Source organism: Callorhinchus milii, unplaced genomic scaffold (genome assembly GCF_018977255.1).
Source record: "Callorhinchus milii isolate IMCB2004 unplaced genomic scaffold, IMCB_Cmil_1.0 Scaffold7, whole genome shotgun sequence".
Lineage (NCBI taxonomy): Eukaryota > Metazoa > Chordata > Chondrichthyes > Chimaeriformes > Callorhinchidae > Callorhinchus > Callorhinchus milii.
This window is the reverse complement of record NW_024704748.1, coordinates 26,075,815-26,100,452: the sequence shown is the minus strand read 5'-3', so window position 1 is coordinate 26,100,452 and position 24,638 is coordinate 26,075,815. Positions and strand designations below refer to the sequence as shown.

General features: G+C 35.9%; 1 protein-coding gene across 2 annotated transcripts in view; it reads right to left on the bottom strand.

Annotated features, from left to right (window-relative positions):
• vti1a (vesicle transport through interaction with t-SNAREs 1A) overlaps positions 1–24,638 on the bottom strand; it is a 181,256-nt gene that overhangs the window by 151,435 nt on the left and 5,183 nt on the right. For both annotated transcript variants that reach the window (XM_042336671.1, XM_042336672.1), the window contains exon 3: positions 24,095–24,205. In XM_042336671.1, coding sequence (XP_042192605.1) covers positions 24,095–24,205 — 111 coding nt within the window. The remainder of the gene's footprint in view (positions 1–24,094; positions 24,206–24,638) is intronic.

The following is a 24,638-nucleotide window of genomic DNA, read 5'->3' as shown; positions in this document are numbered from 1 at the left end:
TTTCTAAATAATTACTGCAAACTTTCTGCTCTGGAGTTGCACTTAAAAGTGACATGTAAGATTTTATTTATTTTTCTCCATATTGTTCCCCTGAGCAGCGTTCTCACAATTTGCCTTCCATTATGAAAGCACACAAATCTCACCTAGATTTCTCAATTACTGCCATCATTGTTTACCATATTCAACAATGTGTTTATTACAATCAGTTGACAACCACTGGACTCCAAACTCATAGGATTACCAAATTTAATCCCAGACTTGGCAGACATTTAAACATGTTGGTCTACAATAAACAAGTTTAAACAAATGATTACATTCCTACACCCAATTATCCCTTCCTCTCTTTATTTAGCACTTTCAGTTCAGAGGTTGAAGATGAACAGCAAAAATATTCTAGGAGCATCAAGTAGAGGATAATATTCCATATCAAAACACAGAAAATGAACTAAAATTAAGTCCCCATGAATGAACAAATAAGCCTTTCATACAATTCCAAATTTGAAAGTTCAACCTCTCTTCTATTTGAATGACTCGAAGACTAATGTGGATTTAAAACTAAAACAAACACATTCTAAAAAAATATCATTTGGTTCGTTTTGAAAAGCCTGATAATAAATTTACAATCCACACACCTTTTACACATCGCCATGTATGATTCTAAATGCCGAACAATAGCTGCAATTACACATTGTCATTATGTTGGAATGCAAGTGAACCACTCAAGGCTCGAAATGTATTTTACCCCTGTGGGCTGCTGACCTCTACTGCTTCTTCCAAACAATGGGTGATGACAAACACCAGGCGTTTCCAAATGACAGGTCTGATTTCCCAAGTCAATGAAAAAGCATTTCAAGTTACATATTTCGTCTCCTCCAGTCACTGGCGGAACTGAATGAAAATCTTTCTCCAAGTTAACAATAATAGTTCAAATTAAATTAACTCTTGATACAATGCAAGAAATGTAGGACTTTGCATGTCAGACTTTTCAGTGGACATAGCTAAAATTAATTCCAGTAGCAGTTCTCAATTTCAATAATTCTTTATTATAACAAGCAACATAACAGCACAGAACTATTAGAAGTAAATGGACTAAAAGTTCCTTTAATCCTTACATTACTATTTAATATAAGAAAGGGTTTGTCTTCTCTTACAGCGTTTGGTAGAACTGTTGTGCTCTGTCTGTTCAGATACTTAACCTACTTGTCAAACATTAAATGATTCGGTTGAATTCCAACTAAGATCATTTCAGGCCAATGTTATCAAGTAAACGATGCACAATTCTGAGATATTATTATTTTTTGTTCTTTAAACAAGTGACCACTGGTGAGCTGGCAAGCAGTTTGATTGCAGGATATTATATGTACACACATCTCAGAGATTCGCAATAATTTTTCCCCATGTAGTTAATGTTAAATTTGAAAGAAACTCATCTTCTGAAGGACAAGGCACAGCGATTGAGGGAGAGAGTTCCAAGGTTTCGGGGCATAGATATTGAAAGTACGGGGAGAAAAATACATTTGTGCATGTTGGGCAGGAGGGATGACATCACAACCTCATGGAGCATGTGAATAGGAACAGGCCACTTGGGCTATCACACCTGCTCCACCATTCATCAGTTTGTGGCACTTGATCTTTTTAATACCATTTCCTCCCGTTTTCTCTGTATTTCTTATATCCTTATTTCCCGAGCATTTACGTAATTCCTCTTTTGACATCTCAATTCATTCATTCCATATCCAGTGGTCTTTTGTGGGCAGTGCATTCCACATTCTCACCACCTTTCTATGAAAAAATGTGTTTTAGATCCACTTTTAATTCGTCAGCTTGGCTCAGTTTATAGCACTCTTGGCTCTAGGTCAGAAATTCAGTGCTTAAGCTCATAGTCCAGACTGACACTCCAGTGCTATACTGAGAGAGTGTCGGATTTCCATAGGTGCTTATCGAATGAGAAGTTAAACGGAGGCCCTGTGTGTCGATTCAGATAAATATTAAAGATCCCATAACACTACTCAAAAAGATTAATTGATCAATTACCTCGTAGTTGTTTGTGGGTTCTTGTTAGTGTAAACGGTTACTGGTTTTGCTTTCAAAATGGTCACCCGATCGCAGTTACCTATGAAGTACTTTGAGACATGAACAGGTAAGATAAAATGTTAAAATCTTCTTATCAAGTTATAACAAATTAATGCGCGTGATTTTTTTCCCCTCACTCTGCAAAATATTACCTACCAGTGCCCGAGTATCTAGTAGTATGTGGGAAATGAGAAATTAAAAAGCGAATTACAATTTTTCAACTGTAGCAACAGAATAAACAATAACAGTTGTCAGTATAAATCACTGTAAAGATCTAAGTTGTCTTTTTTTAATAATGACAGGCAGACAAATATAACTCATTACTACTTTAAAAGTATAGTAGAGAGTAATGGTGCCATCTTGTGGAGAAAATGTCATTTCCATTGCGGAAGGGCATTTGTGTCGTACTGCAGTCAATTTATTGAGGTCATTTTGTAAAGAGTTTTACAATTTATGAAGGAATAGATTAAGTAATCATGGTAGGATACAGTACTTAAAGTGGCCTCATCGCTACTGTTCTATAATTGATTTACCAGAATACAAATTCATATTCCCAAAAATGCTCTCAAGCCCTCTTCTCCAAGACCACAAGCTGTGGTGGCTGTGTACACAACAACAACAAGATTACATTTGTATAGCTCCTTTCACGCCAGGAGCACGTCCCAAGGCGCTGGTCATTAGTACACTATGGTCATTAGCAAACAAGGAATCCAAAAGTCCCACTTTTTCCATCACACACCCCTAATTTGTGCTTCGATTCAATGGGGCAAAAGATTTTGTACAGCTTTGACAATGAGTGGCTTGTGCATCGATGGCACAAAATTTCTCCAAGCAATCATTCCTTTCTTTGAGTCCCATCTATCGACCATCTTCAAAGCTGAATTTGAAGCGGGTGACAACAGGGTGGCGTTGTCTTTTAAAGTGATTTTTGTTTGGTTGTGAGTTTACGCACATCAGATAAGGAATAATGGTGGTAAACAGCAGAAAGAAATGTATGCACCTACATTTCACCTTCCCAAATCAGACGCAGAGGAAAGATCTTTCTCTCTTCATGTACTTTGACCCCCGGCCTCAGCAGAGCACCCAATAACACACTCGTGTGAAACATCCATTTCCCAAATCAGCCACCAATATGGACATTCTGGAAGCAGCATTCCCAGTTTAATGCCAATTACTAATGAATTATAGATGGTTTTGTGCAGTAGATTTACCTCCACTAAGATCTGTATTGAAATTCCCCAATTAGGAAACTTTCCTCTATCAAAGAATTAGGCTTTCATCCCATCAGTGTAGGTTGTATTTCAACCTAGTGGCAGAGGTGAGAGGGCAGTGATCTAAGTGCACTGTCCCACCTATTGTTCAGACTCACTTTCTTTGATTTTTAGATAATTTCCCTTATGGCGATGGTGACAATGCCTGAGGCACATCAGACATCACAGATTCATTTTTCTGCCTCACTTGTGCATCATTAATAGAATTTACATGAGCTATCTCTGGTAACCAACCATCAGTTCCTCCAACTTGTACAAACACTGGAAGTCGAAATTCAGCAAAAAGTTTGCAATTTTTAAAAAGCAAAATCTGACGAGATACTGGGAATTTACAATATTCTTTAGACAAAGAAACAGGTGCTGCACACTCATTTAAATGGGTGAGCCTTTTGTAATATTTACAATGGCAGATAAAGAAATGGAAAGGATGCCATTGGAATGCTAGTGTACTGGGAAGGGGACTTCACTTGATGGGATGATACAATGGTTTCTGAAAAAGATATGCTGGAACCTTTCTCTGTGAACTACAATACCTTTCGATAATTACTTACTCACTAAGGATGGAAAGAATGATAAAGCTCAGGGGGTTTCAGATTTATATCCTCTAGTTTTAATTTTTTTTAAATGCTTGCATCTGACATAGCCGTCAACAGTATCGCAAAACGCTTCAAAGTTTGTGTAAGGTGTTATCACCTGTATAAAGTAGGCAAATACAGCAGCCAATTTGTGCAAAGCAACCAACCATGAAGTGATCAATTTTATCTGGAAAATTGTTGGCCAGGATACCAGAAGAAACTCCCTATTTTCCAGTAATGCCATGGAACCTTTAGCATTAACATTTCCAAAGGATAACAGCTCTGACAATGGATGGAGAGTCAGCCCAGGTCAATGTGCTGACGTGGGACTTGATGGCTGAAAGTCACTTAATCATCCAATTTTTTTTAAACAAAGTCAATGGTGTGTGGCTTATTATTAATCACAATGAGCAAATATTGTAGGTCCTTTTTCCATATGATCAGCTCTTTCCTAACTTTATTCCCCTTAAGTCCTCGTATACATAAATTGATACAAATGTTCCCTTACACCCATCTCTATATATCTAACATTGAAATTTCCTTGAACAGTTGCTCGCATTGGAAAATCTACGCAGAGGGTCACCCTTATAGCCTCCTTTCTATCCAATCTGCTTCCCGATGTTATATCACAGCTTCAGTTTATATCCTTACTTGGAATCATTAAAAGAATTTGCACGAGACGTATCTTACCTCAGAACATCTTTCAACACTTCAAATCTACATATTGCTTTCTTCCCACACACTCAAATTCCATTTAACCTTTTAGCACTCCTCCTCACCTGGCCTAAAACAAATTGTCATTCCTCCAATGCAAAAACAAATTCATGAAGTTATTAATTAATTCTTTCTGCTTCCTTCTAATCTCAATAATGAAATCCACTTTAATTAATGTTTTCTCCAACACATCTATTTTCTACATTTCAAAGCTTCGGATATTACCATACCAGCTTTATTAACATTTGCTCAACATTTCTCTAATTATATATTAACAAATGTATATAACAGTGACAAACAGCGGCAGTTATTATTGGGCATATTAATATGGGCGGACAAAACAAGGTAAATATAGAGGCAACAGCAATGTGAATAAAAGTATAATTTTACCTGTCAAGCTGTCAGGAGAAAAGTAATTGTGCATTATATAATATTTGATGAAAGGGAGCTTCATGATGTACTGAGGATTCTATGCAATGCATTCCATTTTCACCTTATGCCTGTATTTAGTGCTCTATGATAATACGCAATATAAAAAGGAAGATATTTGGTGAGTTAGTGAGGTGGTATCAGAGTGTTTACTGATTCATGAATAAGATACACAAATGGATACCAGAATTGCCACTTTCAAAAGGAACCTGTTCTGACGAGGAGTCTCACCTGAAATGTTAACCTATCTTTCTCTTTCAGATGCTGATCCACCTGCTCTGCATTTCCAGCATTTCCTAGTTTTATTTCAGATTTCCAGCTTCTGCAGTTCTTTTCATCTCTTCAAAAGGAAGCCAATGTTTGATGCAAAGCAGTCACTTAAGAATTTATTTAAAATCTAATAGGACTGGAAATTATTGAGATGACAAAATAGCACTGAAGCAGATGGACAATAAGAAAAACAGCCTTGTAACATGACCCCCACCATTCCTAGGAAGATCCAAATGAATAAAAAATACTGTATTTTGTTTGATATTACATAGAAATGATAATGTACTCTGTACTGCGCTGAACACAAAGCACACTCTTTATTGCACTATCTGTGTGGAGTTTTGGTTTATTCATCAGGGTTATGATCGATTGTAGATGATCGATTATTCTCAACAGCAACATTTTTGTGAACACTTCACTCTCATCAGCCCATTTCAAATTCAGTGCAATTTCTTTGACTGTGGTTAACAAGTTTAAATTATACTGAAAAATGACGAGAAAATTAGAATTCCAGTTGTTGGAGGTCGTAAAGTAATTTGCATCTTACACTCAATTACAGTTAAATTATTTTTAAAAAAATAAATAGCTGCTCCTTGCCAACGTGGTACAAGACCGTCTGTATTTGTTAATGAAATTGGAAACCATTTATAAACTCACTGTAATAAACAAATTACACCCAAACAAACTAAATGGGATATGTAAAGACACATTATCACCACTGCCAGACTGCCTACAAACAGCAATTTACCGCCTGAAGATAAGCTGGAGTGTTGTTGGATTCCTTCAGCTCAAACCATTTATCCTAGCTCACCCCACTTCTGGTGCCAGCCCAAGATGCTATCAGCTCTGTTGTGCAATGTATTCCAGTAAGTGTCAAAATCGACCCTAGGGGGTCACCACTTCACATATCACGGCTTGCTATCAGCGGCTTGGGGATAAGAGCAATTTGCAAATCTCACCTCTGCTGAGACCTGTTATCATTTCAGATCATTGAGAACCAAAAGGTCCACGCTACTTTCAGGGTAGAGACCACTGCTTGTCATCGTGTGCTAAAACAAGCATTCTCTGTTCCTGGCTTTTTTCCAGCTTTCAACTTTCAGTTCAATGTGCTTTGGAGCTATTGAACATGGAATATGAATTGAATTACTACATAAACAGATCTTTGTCAAGATTTTAGCTTATGAATAACTAAACAACTGGCAAAATAAAGCAAGGTTAAGCCTAGGAAATGATTAAGATGTATGGAGAAAAACGTAAAACACTTGGTAAACATATATTTGCTCAACAGTGTTCATAAATGTATTATTTCTTTTAAAATAAGCAATGTTTTGTAAATTAAAGCAGTATTTCAGAATTCAGATTACAAAAACGTTTATTTTCTTTCATGCCCTACATATAATACAGCACATTTCTAAGTCCAGTTTGAACCTTCCCTTTGTTTGTAACCAGGATACTATGGGATCATACGGTTCATTTTACTTGTTGTCAACAAGGAAAAAAAATAACACTTCTGATCCATCCCTGTAACATCTCAATTAAGCATTTCTGACCTTTACAGATTAAAGCCCAAATGTCCATTTTATTACTTGTAGGAAAAAATGTGGGGAGGTGAAAACAATTAAATTGATCATTTTGGGGGGCAGATATGCAATGGAGTAAAAGAAATAATTGTCATAATGGAAAACAAAATTATGTACTTCAGGTATTTGAAGTGCTTAATTTTGCTTTTTATGCTGGCTCGTGTGAAGCAATTATGGAAGGTTCAGTGTTTTGGGACAAATTATTTAATCTTCTTTTGTAGTCAGTGACTATCTTCCAACCAAGATAGTAGACCGTCAAACTGCAAACCTTAGTTTTAAATAACACATAGGATTATTGGCACATGAACTATATACATGGTGTATATTCTCAATCCAGGGACACACTGCAAAAGCCAGCCCCCCAATCCCTCCCCAGAAAAAAAAGCACACTGAATGTGAAAGGAGAGCTCAATCCATCATTGTGCTAAATGTAATATATATGAAAACGTTTGTGAAGTTGACCTCCACAATGCTCATAGTGTTATAGGTTTATTAGACAGATATTTATACTTGGTATTTAAAGTAAAAACATTTTAGTGAGAAATGTACTCCACTATAAATTAATATCCAGATATTAATTTTAAAAGTACATTTCAACAATAAAACCTGCAATACATAGACTTCTTAAAAATGTACATTTACTCAAAAGAATAGAAATTAAATTTTCGTTGCTTATTTCATGTGTGACTAAGTCTGATACATAATATTCAATATGACATTTTAATTTCACAAATAGATGCATATACTTCAAGAAACTGGAACACAATAACACATTAACAACATACTGCTTGTGTACTTAATCAGTATTTCTCACTAGTGTATCTAAATGATGAGGGTGGGAGGGGGGAAATCTTTGCTGACACCTAACATCAGGATACGGAACTGCACAACACAAAGGTTTTCATTGGAGTTTATTCGAATCCATTTTCCTTATTTTTGTTAAGACTTTCAAATTTTACCTATCAACTTTTCAATTTGAAAATCATCATTTAAGTCTTTAAACCTAATTTTTTGATAATTGAATTGATCACTTCAGAATGGAGAATTGATCCTGCTGAAGGTAGTTAGTTTCTTTACCTCGTCCTTCAATACGAACCACATTTTCCTTCTTCTTAAAGAAATGGTGGTCCGAAGTATACATAAATGTCCATGAGTGGAAAGCTTCTTTCAAGAACAAGTTTGATAGATTTCTGTTAGGAAATAATGTCTCAGGATACAGTATATAGTTTGGGACATTACGTGTGTATGAGACTGCCAGGATGGTGGACGGCAAACTGGATGGAACTTGGTCTTCTTGTGTTCTTATATTTTAAAAGGGAGTTTAGGAGTAACTTCTTCACGCAGACAGTGGCAAGAATGTCGAATTCACAACAACATGTATTTATATAGTGCCCTTCACGCGGGGTAGCGTCCCGGAGCGCTTGAACTGCCACTGCCACAAACTGTGGTTGAAGCTAAAAGTGTTGTGTATTTAAGAAGCAACTTGATTCATACTTCAAGGAGAAGGGATTAGAGGGACAGAGGAGAAGATAGCAGGAGGGGCAGAGGCTTGTGTGGAGCATAAACACCAGCACAGACCGATTGGGTCAAATGGTCTGTTTTCATGTCATATCTATCATTCTATGTAATCCCTTAAAATCACATTCAAATTTTGTAGAGCTGGCCTTGAGTGGAGAGTTTAACTTTCTTTCACAGTTTGCGATTCAAATATCCCATTAATCTGTAGCCACTTGCTGCAAAATCTGCCTCTCTTTGCAGCCTCCTCCTCATCCTTTAGGATCATTCCCTGGATAGCTCATAGGTTTTTACAACTGCTTCTAAGTGGTTCTCCAATAAAAGTAACTTCTTTAACATCTTCTTGAAAGTCGGGCAGAAAGCATGAAATTCTCAGCAACATGTAGCAGCACCACATTCATTGAGTGTCGTAACAATTTTGCCATGTTGCCAAAATGACAGAAATTTCTGTCGACTCTTGTGCAAAATAGCCACTTGTCACAGGTGAGTCAATTGGCCAGGAGCCTCTGCTGTGAAGTGAACCCTGAGCTGCCTTGGTATCAATCGATAGTTGCGCTAGTGAAAGAGCTGAGCCTGGCCTATTACCAGTTCATGTCAGGGAGGCAGCAACCATTTTAACGAAGCTGTCCATGTGTTAGAACAAACTTTCGATGTCTGAGGACACAGTACTTAATGAGTCCTTGAGGAAATCCCTCAGAGAAACCTCCTCAGTCAACACTTCACTCTTCTGCTTAGGGTAACATGCTGTTGTCAGTGAGCCAGTTCTGTGGGCAGCGCTGGAGTTGGCCGAGTTTCAGTGCTGGAATCTATGTGGATTAACACCTGGTCTCAAGCCAAGAACACGTCTTTTTTGGATGGTGCCAGAGACCAAAACACCTCGGCCGAAGAAATCAGTTGCGCGCCAGTTGGGGAACTCTGGTCACACAGCAAGTACACAAGATTAGCGAATACCACACCACAGGCTTAATTGGCCAAGTGCCGTAATTTCTGAACGATGCTAAAAAGGATTTGTGAGACCTGGAGCTGTTGACCGTCCAGCTGCTCAAGCAGACAAACACAAGTCAGGCCAATGCATCTTTCAAGGAATTTTTTTTATATATAAAACAAAAAGAGCTCTCTGTTCAAACTCGATTCTTCACCTGACCTCAGAGCAGAAGACTACTTCTGCACCTAAACTGTACCTTGAGGGTCTCTGCGCTAAGACTTGAGCTCCAGTATTCTGGTTGTAAAAATGATCTTCACGTAGATAAGTCAATAAGTCAATCATGTCAAGCCTCAGTCTGGAGTAGCCTCGAACTTCAAAACGTCAAGGAATGATGGAAGATCATGAAGCCAGGCATCGTGGGAATTGGTTGCTGGGGTGCAAAGCAAATTTTATAACTAGTTGTCTTGGGCTAGCAGCCACCTTGGGGTGAACCAGATATGGTCCAATTGCAGAAAAAGGTGCAAGAACCTTACAGAAGTAAACCTACAACATTAATAGACATTCTAGCAAGTCTATTGCACTATAATAAACTTGAAAGAGAATTTCCTCTGAAAGCCAAAACTTCAAGAGAGAGGGTCTGAACTTTCTGGGTAAGAGAATATTATTCTGATAACAGGAGAATTTTTTTTACAAGGTGGCTCTATATACACAACAGAAGGTAATCCGACTCCCATTGGTAATTTCTTAAAGTTGCACTGTCTCAGACAACTGTTTTTTGGAGAGCACCACGTGAAATAAATCTGGACATAGGTACAAGACGACAGTGCAGAACAGGCATTAACTGGAAATCTTAAGAGCCCATGAGGACAGCTGGTGTAGAAAATAGAAGCATTCATACTGGAGGTAATTTTCTATAGTTCAGGCTATGTCCCATTTTTGAGACTTTGCTTCATACCTAATCAAAGTGCAAAAAATTGGATCCCAATTTAACAAATCAAATTGAAACATTGCCCTGCTTTTAAAATGTTTGTGTATTTTTAAAAAACACTAAATTTTGGGCAGTCTTAAATTTAGAGCAATTTATTTTGATCACAATCTGCAAATCCAATGTTGTTCAAATTTATTCCTAGATTATTTGTGATAAGAATGTGAAAAAAAATTGCAACAGCTAGTGCGCAAACCTTGCATATAAGTGAGTACTCTGTCTGAATCAAGTTGTCCCCACATCAGCACTAATGTGCAACTCTGAACTAGATTGCTTTCCTTTGATCAAAGCAATGATAATTGAGTCTGATGCCCTGTACAAACAGGGTATCACCAAGGGAAGTTGTATTTTGCAGATCTTGTAAAATGCTATAATTGGTGGTTAGCAGTAAAATTTGCTTTTTTAAAAAAAACGTGCATAGAGAAAATTTCTAGAAATCTAAATATTCAAGCAAGACAAACAAAAGCAGTTATTTCATCTACAACTATCTCAAACACAGCAATTTCATATTGATATTGCAAAAAGCAGCAGTTGAGTTTATTCACAACTACTAGTTTAAATGTTTGTTTGTCATGTAAAAAAAATTACAAGTTTCCTATGTAGCATTCATTGCTTACATGAGCCAAATGTAATATTGCTTTTATTCCTCTTAAATGAAACCAGTTTACAAAGAAGACTAGTCAAAATGATCTAAAAGCAATATTCTACAAAAGGAAGAGTGCTGTCAACATTTCACTACAGCTTGATATGAAAATTTGGATTTTTCTTCAGTTACATCTCACTAACTAATTTACAGCAAAAGCTGTTATGAGGCAAAAAAGACTACTCTAAAACAATGGCTGTGACATCCCTTACAAGGATAGAATAGCACAAAAATCAACAAAGCACTCTATATCATCCATTCTTCATCTACAAAAAGCATATACTGTCATAATTTATGCTCGTACAATCATACACACACAGATCAAGACGAGCAATATGAATTAAAATGTGTCCCTAACCAAAGTGCCTCACTCAATGCCATATGCATAGCAACTAGATGTCTGGAATCCAGCCAAGGTTCAGCTGCCAGGAAAAACTTTGTCACCTGCTTTGAACATCTGAAGTATGTTTACCCAATAGATTTCATTAAATTACATTTCCATTAGGAAGCATACAATGTTGATACTCGTCTCAGAGATAAAAGGAATGGCTAAGAGGCATGTCATTCAGCTCCCAGCTGATTGCAGTTTCTTGGCGAAAAAGAGAAGCAACCAGAACAATACTTTGTAAAGACAATGTCCCTAAGGATTGCAAGTTGAGTACTGCAATACCATTAAAAATGATCATATAATTAAAACAAGCACAGATTTTTAAAAAATAATAAAGTAATAAATCTGAAATTTAAATCTATTAAATAAGCATGCTTTCAAACCACTAGACTGCAGGCTTGTAATCTAAATCTTAAAATTATTTTAAATTGTTTACACTAAATATTCTGATTGCTTAAACAGTAAACACGTATGATTGATTTTAATTTGTCATTCATGTTGTAGTTTTCTTTCATCTTTAATTGCTAGCTGGGGATATTAACCCAAGTGATAAATGCTGTGCATCAGAATTTTAAACCAGAGTAATCATCATTGATATCCATATTTTTTATCACTTTACTTTGAAATTTGAATACTAACTAGAGCAATTAGAGAAGTCGCTCTATGCCAGTATTTTAAAAAGTGTTCAGTAAACAGACATTTAAAACAAATTTTAATGGATAAAGTATAGTCAGAAAAAGCACTGGTGATGGAAGACAGAAAGTCAAGTACGTGAACAACTACACTGTTACAGTGAGATGATGGGTTTGATGTCAGCCAATACCAAACTCCCAGTAGACATCCAGATATGTTGTTTCTTTCTTAATAGTTATGGCATAATCAGGAGAATCATATTGTGACATACTGTACAAAAATGAACTGCGTGTAATGAAGCCAACCCCATCCCTGGGGACCATCAACATTTTTCTTTCACTCAGACACCTTCGAGTGATCAAACCGGTTAGCTTTAGTATAATTGGTTCTATCCATCAGCACGGGGATGACTACTTTACATTTGTCAGGGCTTATTGCTAGTTTTCCTTCAACGACCATCAATCAAGAACAGAAATTTTACAGCTGATCGCACATAAGATCTTTCAATATTTGAATTTTTTTAAAAAAATTGTTCAGGTTCTATCATTACAAAAATGATGAAGAAATTATCAAAAAAAAGGCAATTCAACCTGTGTGCTGGTAAGAAATTAAATGCAAGATCACAATATTTTTTGCACCGCAGAATAGTTTGCCTCCGATTCGTATCCTTAAATTCTCTACATACAGGAATATACGTCTGATCTGTGGAAGATGCTAAGCAAAGGCAGGGCACTTTCCCACAGTGAGGTTAAAGAAAAAGGTGAATCACCAGTCTTGCCTACATGCTTCAAGCTTCAAAAGTAGCACTGACAAGATCTGGGAGAAGATTGCTCAACTCCTTCTCAGTTGTCAAAAAGCAAAACTAAATATAAACATGGCAAAGTAACCATACATTGAATATATACCATTCTAAATTTGCTATTCAAATGGTGGGTGGAGGGAAGCAGAGTCAGAAACATGACCTATAATGCAACTCATAACAGAATCAATATAGCATGACATGCGTTTAACCAATCACATGATATATCTCTTATTATAATTCATAATTCATGTTAAAAGCAAGTGTCTGTGCACCTGGTAAGCTAGATTGAACTCTGTTGAATAGACAACTACAATAATGGCAATATGGAAACACCTTCTGGCACCCTACCAACATCTAACTAGGCTGCCAGGCACAAGTGCTGCTGGAGCTTCAATACAAGTGGTCCCTCTCAGCATTCAATATAGTTACTGAATTCAAAGGAAAGCCACGCAACCAAAAATAAGATTATATATAAATATATGTAAATAAAATAGTGTGTCTAAAAAGTCATGATACCATTACAATGTCTACTAAGTCTTAAAGAAATTATGTTTTTTTTAGGTAATAGGGTGATTATCACGACTTTCTGATCACCCTGTATATACATATGTTATACATAATACATTATATTCTATCTTTATTCTATCTGCGTAAGCAAGTCTACTGCAAACCAGACAATACTGTACACTTTTTCCTTGTTCTTTCATAAAACCATTTTAAAAGCTTTAGAAAATAAAAATTACATTTGCATGACACTGATTTATTGTAAATAATCATTGCATTTAATATAGTGCCTCATGTCATCAAAATGCCTAACCACAACAAATTCTTATCATGGTTCAATTCATTTGACAAGACCAATACTCCAGTACCACACCCAACTAATAATTATTTATCTGCAAGTCTAGACAGTGAGGATGAGCAGGCTATTCGATTGTGGTGAACTTCTAGTTGTAGCCTAATCTCACCTGACATCTACATTATATTTGCTCTGCTATAAGCGATGACTAAATAGCAAACAAGAGTGGGAAATGCTGAGTGAATTTTCACCTCCCAACCGGGGAAACAACAACAGCTTGTAGTTATACAGCGCCCTTCACACTGGGTAGCGTCCCAAATCGTTTCACAGTGGCAAAGTCTGACCCCAAGGAAGGGAGGAGGCGACCGTAAGCACGATCAAAAAGTAAGGACTTTAGAAACTAAAACCAATTGCAGATTTCCCAAATACTGTCCTGCCTAAAATCAGCTACTTAGCACAGATCCTGAATCACACCTGCAACTTTTCGATCTGTGTGTCTTAATGCTACACTGGGCATTGCCATTATCCACCAGACTACTGGGGCTGCCATGGGATGGATGCCTCTTAATTACGACATTATAAAATGCAAAAGTTTCATCTCAGCTCATTTCAAATTCACAAACATTTGAGCGTGTGTGTCTTATTATCATTACAAAAAAAGTACCAGAGGTGTCAATTAATGCAATAACTAATTGCATCAGACATAATGAATAGAAACAACAAAAAGCATTTTTAAATAGAAAAATTATTTAACTGCAGTCTGCTTCGGAGAATTTTTTGCAAATCAATATTTGTGGCGGCGTATCTGCCAATCAACCGCATCCAACTTGCATTCATTTTCTTTACCAGAAAATAATGCTTTCAATCCCTCTTACATTTTAATTAATGAATACAGTATAATTTTCACTTTTGTGCTTTTTTTCCCCCCAACTAGAGGGTTGTAATGAAAAGAGTATGACCATGATAGGTGCAGAGCAAGCTGAATCAAGAACACCATTCTGAAAGGGATAAACAAAACGTTAACAAACGGTAATTTAGTGCAGGAACACAACACATTCCACAACAAATTTGATTCTTACGTTGTTGAGTTTCCTTGGCTATTGCTGTGTGCGACCAAGTGGTTAGGTTTAGGGCCAAATTGTTGGTAAAAGTTGTCCTGCAAAACTTGTGTGGCCAAGGGAAGACTAAAATAAAGGATCCTTGCACATACAAAATAGTTTGCACTCTCTGAATACGACTGCCAATTTGTGCCAAATTACAAGGAATCTTACTGAGAACTCATTCCCATTAAAATGTGCTGAGAGTACCCAAAATTATTTCATATATCCCCTTAACAAACATAATAAATTGATGGTATCAGTGCATGTCCTCCTGATGTAGAAGGCACTATACAAATGTAATTTATTGTTGTTGTGTTGGATTCAAACCAGTCCCTCTTCAGATTTCTTTTTTTCTTATTTTCATTAATTCTTACACTTTTCTGTTTTGCTTTCATTAATTATTTTATTTTATTAATTATTAATTATTTTTACTGAAGGTGAGAGAATGCACCCATGCACACCCAAATATATATTTATCCATCTCGAATGGATGCACGGACAGATAGACAGACACAGAGGAAGGAGAGAAAGTAAAAGCAAATATACAGGAGAAATGCAATTGTGAGAAAAAGAGAATGGATTACAGTATTCTGTGTTGCAGGCTTGGGGACCACAAAGTCATGTTTTATTGTTTATAACACAAACAGTTTCCAGTTGTAATATAAATTGTCAAAATGTATATCACAGCAACTTTTTCATTATGGCCAGCGGGTTTTGTTATAAAACACTTTTTTTTAAGCCCCCGAATACAGGATTCTAAAGATGGTAAAAAACAGAGATGTCATTCTGGTACAGATGATATTCAAAAATAGGCAGTTAAAGAAAGTATACATAGCAATGTAATCAAGGGGTTCCAATCGACAAATTGTGCTGCTCAAGATGTTCAATATGCTGTTACAGTTTCTTGGTTCAGCTGACAATCTATTTCAGATTGTCTTGGTGTTGAATGTATTCATGCTTCAGTTGTTGCTACAAGACATGTAAATCTAAATACTGTCGATTCCTTCATAAAGTTCTTTGATGTACTACAATCTCCAATCTGACAAGCATGGTTTAGGGTTCCCACTTTAATAGTGATCCCATATAAATCACCCCTTTAGAACGGCTTTTTATATTATTTTCACAGACAATGGCGCATATAGATCTAATGAAGTCTCACATATCTACCGAATTGGTAAACACAATTCTCATTGTAACTAGCCACAACATGTCCATAGAGAATAGCTGAGAACACCATCTAAAATAGCTGGTATACAAATTCCACCAACCTTTAATACGTATCAAAGTGTCAATTTCAATAAGTCGCTGACGAGCCTTACTTTATACTGTAGCTTCACATGGAAAGCAGAGAAATCACTCGTCATAGTCACAATCGACATTTATAATGAAAGCACCATGAAGATGTCAGCCCTTCAATCAAGCTCTTCTGCATTTCAGACATCAAGATCAATTTGTTATCTTTCCTCTGTCAACTGTCATGTCAGGCTGACGTATCTTGACATACGAATCTACTCCTTTACATGCAAACACATTTCTGTAATTGGAGCTCATTTTATCTAGTATGGCAATAACTGAACACCCTCATTGATGTTTACCATGTTACAAATTTAGGATATGTAAACACTGAAGGTTAGAACCATTTGGAAGATAGGGTAGCCAACTCCTTGTGTCTTTCCACACACATAGACACAAAAACAAAACAAAGGGTGCTCATGGATTTGTGAAGGCTTTGATTTGATTTGATGCCAAAAAATACAGGAAAGAATGACCATGCATCTGATTGACTAAAATTGGTAGCCACTTTATTCTGTGACTGGCATGTGTGCGAAACCTTGGGCAAGTTTCCTTACTCCATACTCCTAATAATAATCCCTCCAAAACAATAATAAATTGGTCATTTTCAATCCACGACTGTTTGTGGGACGCTGCTGTGTGCAATTAATTGGCTGCCGTGTTTCGCCCACAAATATACGGTCAATTCACTTTACAGTATATTCTGTGAAGCGCTTTGAGACGTCTAAAAGACGTGAAAAGCTCTATATCAAATGCAAGAATTATTATTAATTATATTTGCTTTCTGGAAGTAAACAAGAGAAGCAAAAAAAAAGACTTCTACTTGATTTGCAGCGTTTGGCTTTTACTTTTGTCAAATGTACTTTAAAGAAACATTAATAACAACAGTAGTTTTAAAAAGGGTCAAACAGCCTTGCTTCAAGATACGGATAAACTTGTATTCACTAAATAGCGCATTTCTCCGAAGTGAGATATTATTTTTTTATTCTGCTGCCTCTAGTTCCACAGGCACCAGTTGCCCTCCAATAACTTGCTCTTATCTCACTTAAGCGAGCCCAGAAAAGGAGCATCAGGAAGCATCATTACCTGAGTAACATTCAGCCATGGGAGGTAACACAGACAAACTTTATCCGGTTCTCATCCGATGGCTACGCATGCTCACTTTACAGCATGGCTCAATCTATAGAAAACAGAAGCCTAGCGAAGTGACGCTTTTACACTAAGCCATTCCCTTAATTTGCAAGTTTAAAAAAAAAATTCACAAAGAAAAAGTTAGAAGGAACATTGGATAAAATTGACTCCTATCTTTTCACACATTCAATGTCATAACAGGCACACAGGTTGTCGACAGCAGACATACATAAATGCAGAATTTGTATGACCTTGACAGCTTCTTGAAAGCAATGTAAAAAACATTACAAAAAGTCCATAAGCTATTGCAGTACTGTAGTTTCATTATCTGAAAATCTATTGTCATCCTTTGTAAAACAAAAACTAGATACACAAGTGCTTCTTTGAATTGTTGCACAGTTTTCAAGTGGCATGTCTCAATTACGATTCCAATCCAAGCAATTGCTATAGAGTGATTTACCTCATCTCATTGTGAAATTATTTGCTTTTCATGGTCCTATTCTGACGAACAAATTTCATGCAGCTAGCCTAAGGAAAAATACTGATACTAGCATTTTAAGGGTTAACTGTACTATCTGATCAAGGTTGCTGCAGGCAAGTTCTACTTAACAATTAACCTTCAGGCTGCCAACATTTTGGAGATATACTAGAAATCCCTAATGTACTTTACATATGCACGATTGCAAAACTAAAGACAAATAGCCACTACCTACAAAGTAACATAAATGCCAGTTTAAAGGAAAGAGAATGTTACAGATACCATCAAAAGTAATTTACCCTAAGGAACATCCATGGTTTACAGCTCCCTGGATTTTAAAGATTATTTTTCAAGTTTTGTTTTAGTAATTATCTCTGCTTACAGCACTCCTTTGTGAAGCCTTGTAAATATCAATTTGCAGCAGCAGCAATGTGCTAAACAGATGTAATGCTCAGTCCTTCCCACAGTGGGATTGCTTACCGCCTTAGAAATCAATTGGGACTTGCGTTTAAATAAGACAATGAAAATATGAAATGAAGATTTGAAAAAGCACACTCTCTAATAAGTCTGTATTCACCGGCTCACAGGGTAAGGAGTGGGAATGCTCAAGGAGAACCTTTAAAAACAGATTAATTAGAAAAAATGCAATCTCTACTGTACAATGACCTAAGAAAACAGGTGTAGCTTATACTATAGCTCCCTCCCCAGTAAAACATCTGCACAAAGAAAACACACAAGAACAAGCTTTTTGTATGGCTCTAAAAGATAGCATTATGGGAAAAGAAATGCAATCAGTAATGGCTGCTTAAGATGGCAAAACAATTAGGGACTTTGAGTTTAACTTCAAGTGTGTATGAATGAATGAGTGGTCATGCCAACGTGGAAACTCTGTATTTCATTCTAAGTGATTTATATTTCTAGAAAACATTTAGAAAACTGAAATTGGTGTCCTATGCAATTTTAGGGAATAATTTGCCAACTTTTTCCATATTCTATTTCTAACTTCGGATGCCGAATTTAAGAAATCCGCAGGCCACATAAGCAATATTTGTGGGTTTCCCTTCCAGAAACATAACTCATAAGAACCATATAGAAATCCTATGTTTTAAATTGTGCTACTGTACTACTTAATTTCGCTATATTTTAGCTACAATCCAAACTTTAAATAGGCCGAACAGATGTAAATAGGCAATGTAAAAATTCCTAACATTTAAAAAATATATTTTTATCAATGAAGTACACGTATGCTAGAATCATCATTAAATCCAGAGTAAACAATGAAAGTGGAAGAAAAAATATGTGAATTAAAATGTACATAATTGAACAGTCCTCAAAATGAACAGAATAATGATAATCTCAAATGGAAATAATGAGAATATGCATCAAGTTAATTTTTATGTATTAAAATCAAAACACAAGATATCAACTCAGCATATGGAGACCCCTGCAGAGAACACTCAACAAAACCAAACAGATTCATCCATATTTGTAAAACTAACACAAAAGGGACAAACGATTTTCCATTACTTTCAATAAACAAGTGATTCATTTCCCACTTAAATCAAAATCCTTTATTTTCCACATCTACCTTGCGTTTCTTATTGAGACTCAGTTTTGTAGTTTTAGTATTGCAAAATACGCAACAAGACCTTTTTAATATATCCCGCTGCGTCTCTCTTCATGTCGCTCTCTGTGTTGTGTCCCACAAGGTTGTACGAGGCCCAAAGCAGTGGACAGAGTGACGAGAAGAGGGGTGCAGCCAGGAGGTAAAACAATGAAGTTGGAAAGGGTTCAGGGGCCGGATGCGGCCCCTGGGCCACCAGTTGGAACCACCCTGGTTTAAGTCATTGTTTATTGATTTATGCCAAAATGACAGCAGACTTGGATATTTTTCCACTTGACTGACTGCTATTTACAGATAAACGCAGATGGCAATTTTAATCACCGGGAAAGAAAGTTTCAGAGCCACAAATATATCTTCTGAAAGGAAGTTAAAACAAGGAAACTCAAAAAAAAATAGAAAGAATAAAAATGTATACACACTTATGTTGACTAATTGATAAATAGTATACTTTTTCTAAGAATATCAAGTCATCAATGGTCTGCCTATTAGTTTTACAGTTTAAAAGTGCTAGTTTTTTTCAAATATGTTATGTCTGATTTCAAACATTTGTAATTACAGTGCCTTTCTAAAAGATATTTCAAATGTTATTTGCAATAGATTACCTTGCAGTGTAACCTACTATTTGATAAATATTTATATCGCAATGTTTTTTTAAAAAAAGGCTGAAATAGGATTTCCTGTACATTGTTCTAAAATATATTTTTTGCTCTTCAAGATTAACTAACTAGACATAACAAGCACAAACACGTTATCATTAAAGGAAACATACAATTGAAACACAAATTGTTCAGTGTATAAATGCTCAGAATCACACTAAGCTGCACAGGAGAGGTTCTAGCTTAATTTCTGATCTATGCTAAGTTAACAAATCTCATTGGTCTCAAAATCCCTGGGCTAAGGAGGAGAAAAACATCTGCAAGAGTTCCCATAAGTCTCCAGTAACTTTAAATAGAAAATACACATGTAGAAAATAAACATGTAGACAACACTTGAGCACAGGATAGGCTGAGTAGTAACGTCTCCCACAGTCGAACAGCCTTCTAACACTCATCGTCTCGGTTCATATATGGGTTATTTAGGAAATCTCATGAAGCATTAGTAGTGCCCATAGAACCATACCCACGATACAAGTACTCTCAGGAAACGAATGGAAAGAATTGGGAGAAGATAGAAAAATCAACTAAAAATCTGCTAATCTTTGTAATAAGGTAGTTGAAGAGTCATGAAACAGTGCCACCCAGTGATAACACAATGGTGTAACACCAGACAGCCATAATAGCCCAGTAAAACCAAACCTTTTAGATTCCTGAGAAATTAAGATGAATATGGGCATTTTTGATTAACATAAAAAACCTGTTATGTGCGTTTTCTTTTCTCATGAATTACTATTTCATAATCTAAAATGCAGAGCTGTAAAGATATATGATACACATGTAGGCTGCATTGGTAGCTCATAATGTTGGCCTGGACACTGACATAGACTAGGAGTTTCCCTTCTTAAAGAGGGTCAAAAACTGACACAGAAGTCATCCATGCTATTTTTATTTCACCAGACATAGAGTGGTACTATTAAGGATTTGCCCTTCTATGCAGTTGGAGCAGCACTGATGTAGGACAATTCAAGGGAAGAGAAAAATAAAAAACAAAAAACTCAAAGAACCAATTGGTAACTTCTAACTTCAAAAGAATAAGATTGAACTGAAATGTTTAATTGAGCTAGAACTGAAAACGGGTGCAAAATATTAAGATATAGGTTGCTACAATTGCAATCAATGATTGCTATAATGGATCAATATCTTCACTGATAAACGAATGAGCATTTATTGAGTTTACTCTTTTTTGTCAAGGAAAGAAACACTTAAATAAACCTTAGCTACTAAATATATGCTCTTGGATTTATGGAGCTGCATAATGAAATATCGTCACCACAACTCCCCTAGCTTATAGGCGGATTTGAAAATGGTTTTCATAGCTGAAAATCAGACTTTGGGATATAGAAAAGTCTTTCAGGAAACAGTAATCTCTTCTACGAAATAAACGTGAGGATAAACTGTATGACACACTCCTTAGTTTTCATCTGTTCATATAAAAGGATTAATTTTATTGAAATTCCACTGTTGAATAATTCAACATTTTAAAAGTAGTTCAGTAATACTCACCAACTCTTTCCATTTTGTGTACAAAACTGGTCTAGTCAGTATTGAGTGGCAACAAACACAATTGCAGCTATTCCAGATAGTAAACAATGGTTCTTAAACTGATTGTTATGCCAGAATATCCCCAAAAGATCTTGTAAATACATTTTAACACCTCAAACATCTTTGCTGGTAAGATCTATCCTTAACATAGAATTGAGACGTTAAACTCATGCTATGTAGTATAATGTAAAGATAAGAAATTAAATGTTGAAGGAAGTAGAAAAATAGAAAGAAAAATCAGTAGATAATGCAAATATGACATTGTGCCTTCATCTCAATTAAGGCCTCTTAGAATCTATAGGACAAAGATGATCCAAAATTATCCTGCGTTTTACCTACTGATTTCAACTCTGCATGTCGGTTTAAAATACTGCTAACAACTGGAAATGGTAACACTTCCATTATGGCTTCAAATTTATGCACTCAAATAAACAAGTAAATTAACCGAATTTTCACAATCGCTATGCATATTGTATATGCTTGCATTTTTATTTAAAAAATGTATTTTTCATTCTAATAATTTGCCGAAAAGACAGAATATCTGTAAATATACCTAAGGGTGATCTGTAATCACTATAAGCAAAGGTGATCAGATACCTGAAAAATAGCCTTTATTTCATACATCTATTGTCAAAAATGGTGTCAAATAACATGTTGATTTAGTGCTCATTTCCCACTCTAAACCATACACAACAATATCCCCGTAGTTTAAATAATTTAGTGGAACGTTTCCTGTTCTTGCAATAAATTAATCAATATACGATTTCATGCTTGAATGCACAACATCCATCTTTTCCAACGTGCAGGGGGTTGGTGGGGAGAGAAATTAAAAGTAAGATCACTCAGTCTGTTTCAGTTTAGATAAAAATTAACCTGATAATCTAAAGTGGTTTAAAAGCCAGGAAATAAGACGATACATGTAATCAAATAAGTTACATCAATGATCTGAGACATTATCCTACACGAAAGGTGCTATATAAATGCAGGCTGCTACTGTTGTGTCTTTGTGTGAAAAGCTCTAATTGGGCCAAAGCTAAAACAAACCTCTGTTTTAAAGAAACTCACAAAATTTGTCAATGGGCGCAGCAGTCTAATTTGTGAAATTTCTACACTCGAGTTGAACATACCATCAATCTAATCACTGGATATATCCAGCATATACAATCATCAAAAAGTGTCTGGCTATAACTTCACTTACAATTTGTTGAAGTTCACAATTTGGCCCTGGAAGCTTAAAATGAAAAATAAATGTAATACTTACAACTCTAGCCTTTTTTTAAACAAATATATAATGATGAGGTGTATGAAGTGTAGCCTTCAAACAAAGAGTGCCAATTTAATATACTGTACCTTGCTTCAGTGATTAGCCTCTAGGTTTAATTACAGGGCTTTGATAAATTGTCCTCAAAATTATAATTGCAATTACAAAAAAAAACCTGTAAAATGCCCAAACATGTTGATAATATGTAGATTTTTGCAAACAATTTAAGGTCATCATTTCCAGGTCAAAATAAAAGGATCAGAACCATTTAAAAACAAATACATAATGAAAAGTTAGCACATTATCATCTCCATTTCATTACATCACTGTGTATGAGAATACAAGGGAAATAGGACAGAAACTATGCAATTTTTTAAAACATATTTGTTACAGAAGTTGTCATAAAAATCATGTGTTACCATAAATACATGCCATATTTCCTTAAAAAAAAACTTAGAAAGAACAGCTGGCACAAGGTATTGATGATGGATCACTCATTTATAGGACATATCCATGAAGGAGTAGCAGCAAAACTGTTGAAATGTAGGAAAAGGACAGAAAACAGTAAGAAATCCTCAGTGAAGTCTGAAGGAGAATAATATATACAGTGTATATGCACCATCTTATTCTTTTGAAAATTGCCAGACTGAAGACACTTTATGTATGTCTTTAGGTTTCTTTTTTAAAAATCGAAAGAAAAATCTACAAGGAAGTACATGTTTAATAATTAGGTAGTTTTATGAAGTTATTAAAATAACTGGAATAAGTTAAACGTTAGATGTTATTTTATATTTATTTTGGATTGTAGGGCTATGGACAATGTTACATGGTTTAAAAAGTTAGGGGTTTTTTGGATTTATGTTATGGAGAAATGACATTGGCCATTTTTGACATCTATATTGCCTAGATATATCCAACATAGTACATATATTTTCAAAAATATCACGACGTAATTTCTGACCACTTTGTTACTCCGAATCTAAAGCAATCTTCCACAATCAAAAGAGTGAGAGGAATCCTATACAAAGAGGATGACAATAACAACAACAACAAATTACATTTGTAATGCACGTTTCACGGCAGGAGAACATCCCAAGGTGCTGCACACTCAGGGATTTGGACCCGCGCTGGGGGTTGGAGGACAGGGGTCGGAGGGTGGCCGAATGCCCTGATTAGAACAAACAGACTAATTTGAAATAGACAGTAAAATAATCATATGGCAACATTAAAAAAGTCAGCTCAAAACTAAAAATACAACACTTTTTTTAAGATTACCAATGGAAACTTCTATACCAGAAGAGGTGTTTATGTCCTTTGATGTGAAGTTATCAGATTGGACAGAAACTTGAAGAAGATGTATGTTATGTTTGTGGAGTCAAACCTCAGTTAGCAGACAAGTGAACTTACAAATTCCTTATCAAGCTTTTCCAGTTCTTGCTTGTAACTCTTCATTCTAGTGCTGAACATGCCACGACTTTGGACTGGTATCTCCCGTACTTCAAGGTCCATTTGCTCAAGCTGTTGTAAAAATTAAAGAAGTGAATCAAAACTGTGACTTATTACAAAATACTTTTGTTGAAATTTTCAAGTACAATAGTCTGTACCACTTTACATTACAAAATTTGCATCAGCAATGACCCACAAAAAAACAAATGGGATATGATCAAGTTAATCACTTTTTTTCCAAGATAATTTTAAGTGAGCTTAATTTTTTTTAAAAGGGCAATGGAGTTGCCCTCCAGCAGGAAGCCAAGGCATAGCCCTCCAATAGACAAGAGGCTACTGCAATGAATCTGAGCATGCCTCCACTGAGCACTGGGCCAGTCATAGTGCCTCAACCCCCATCCCGGAGCCCGGAAGGTCCTATGCCTAACTAGCCACTAATCACCAAACCCATTCCTCTTGGAGTGATAAGTTTCAAATTTTAGGAAGCTGGTTGTTAGTCAATTGA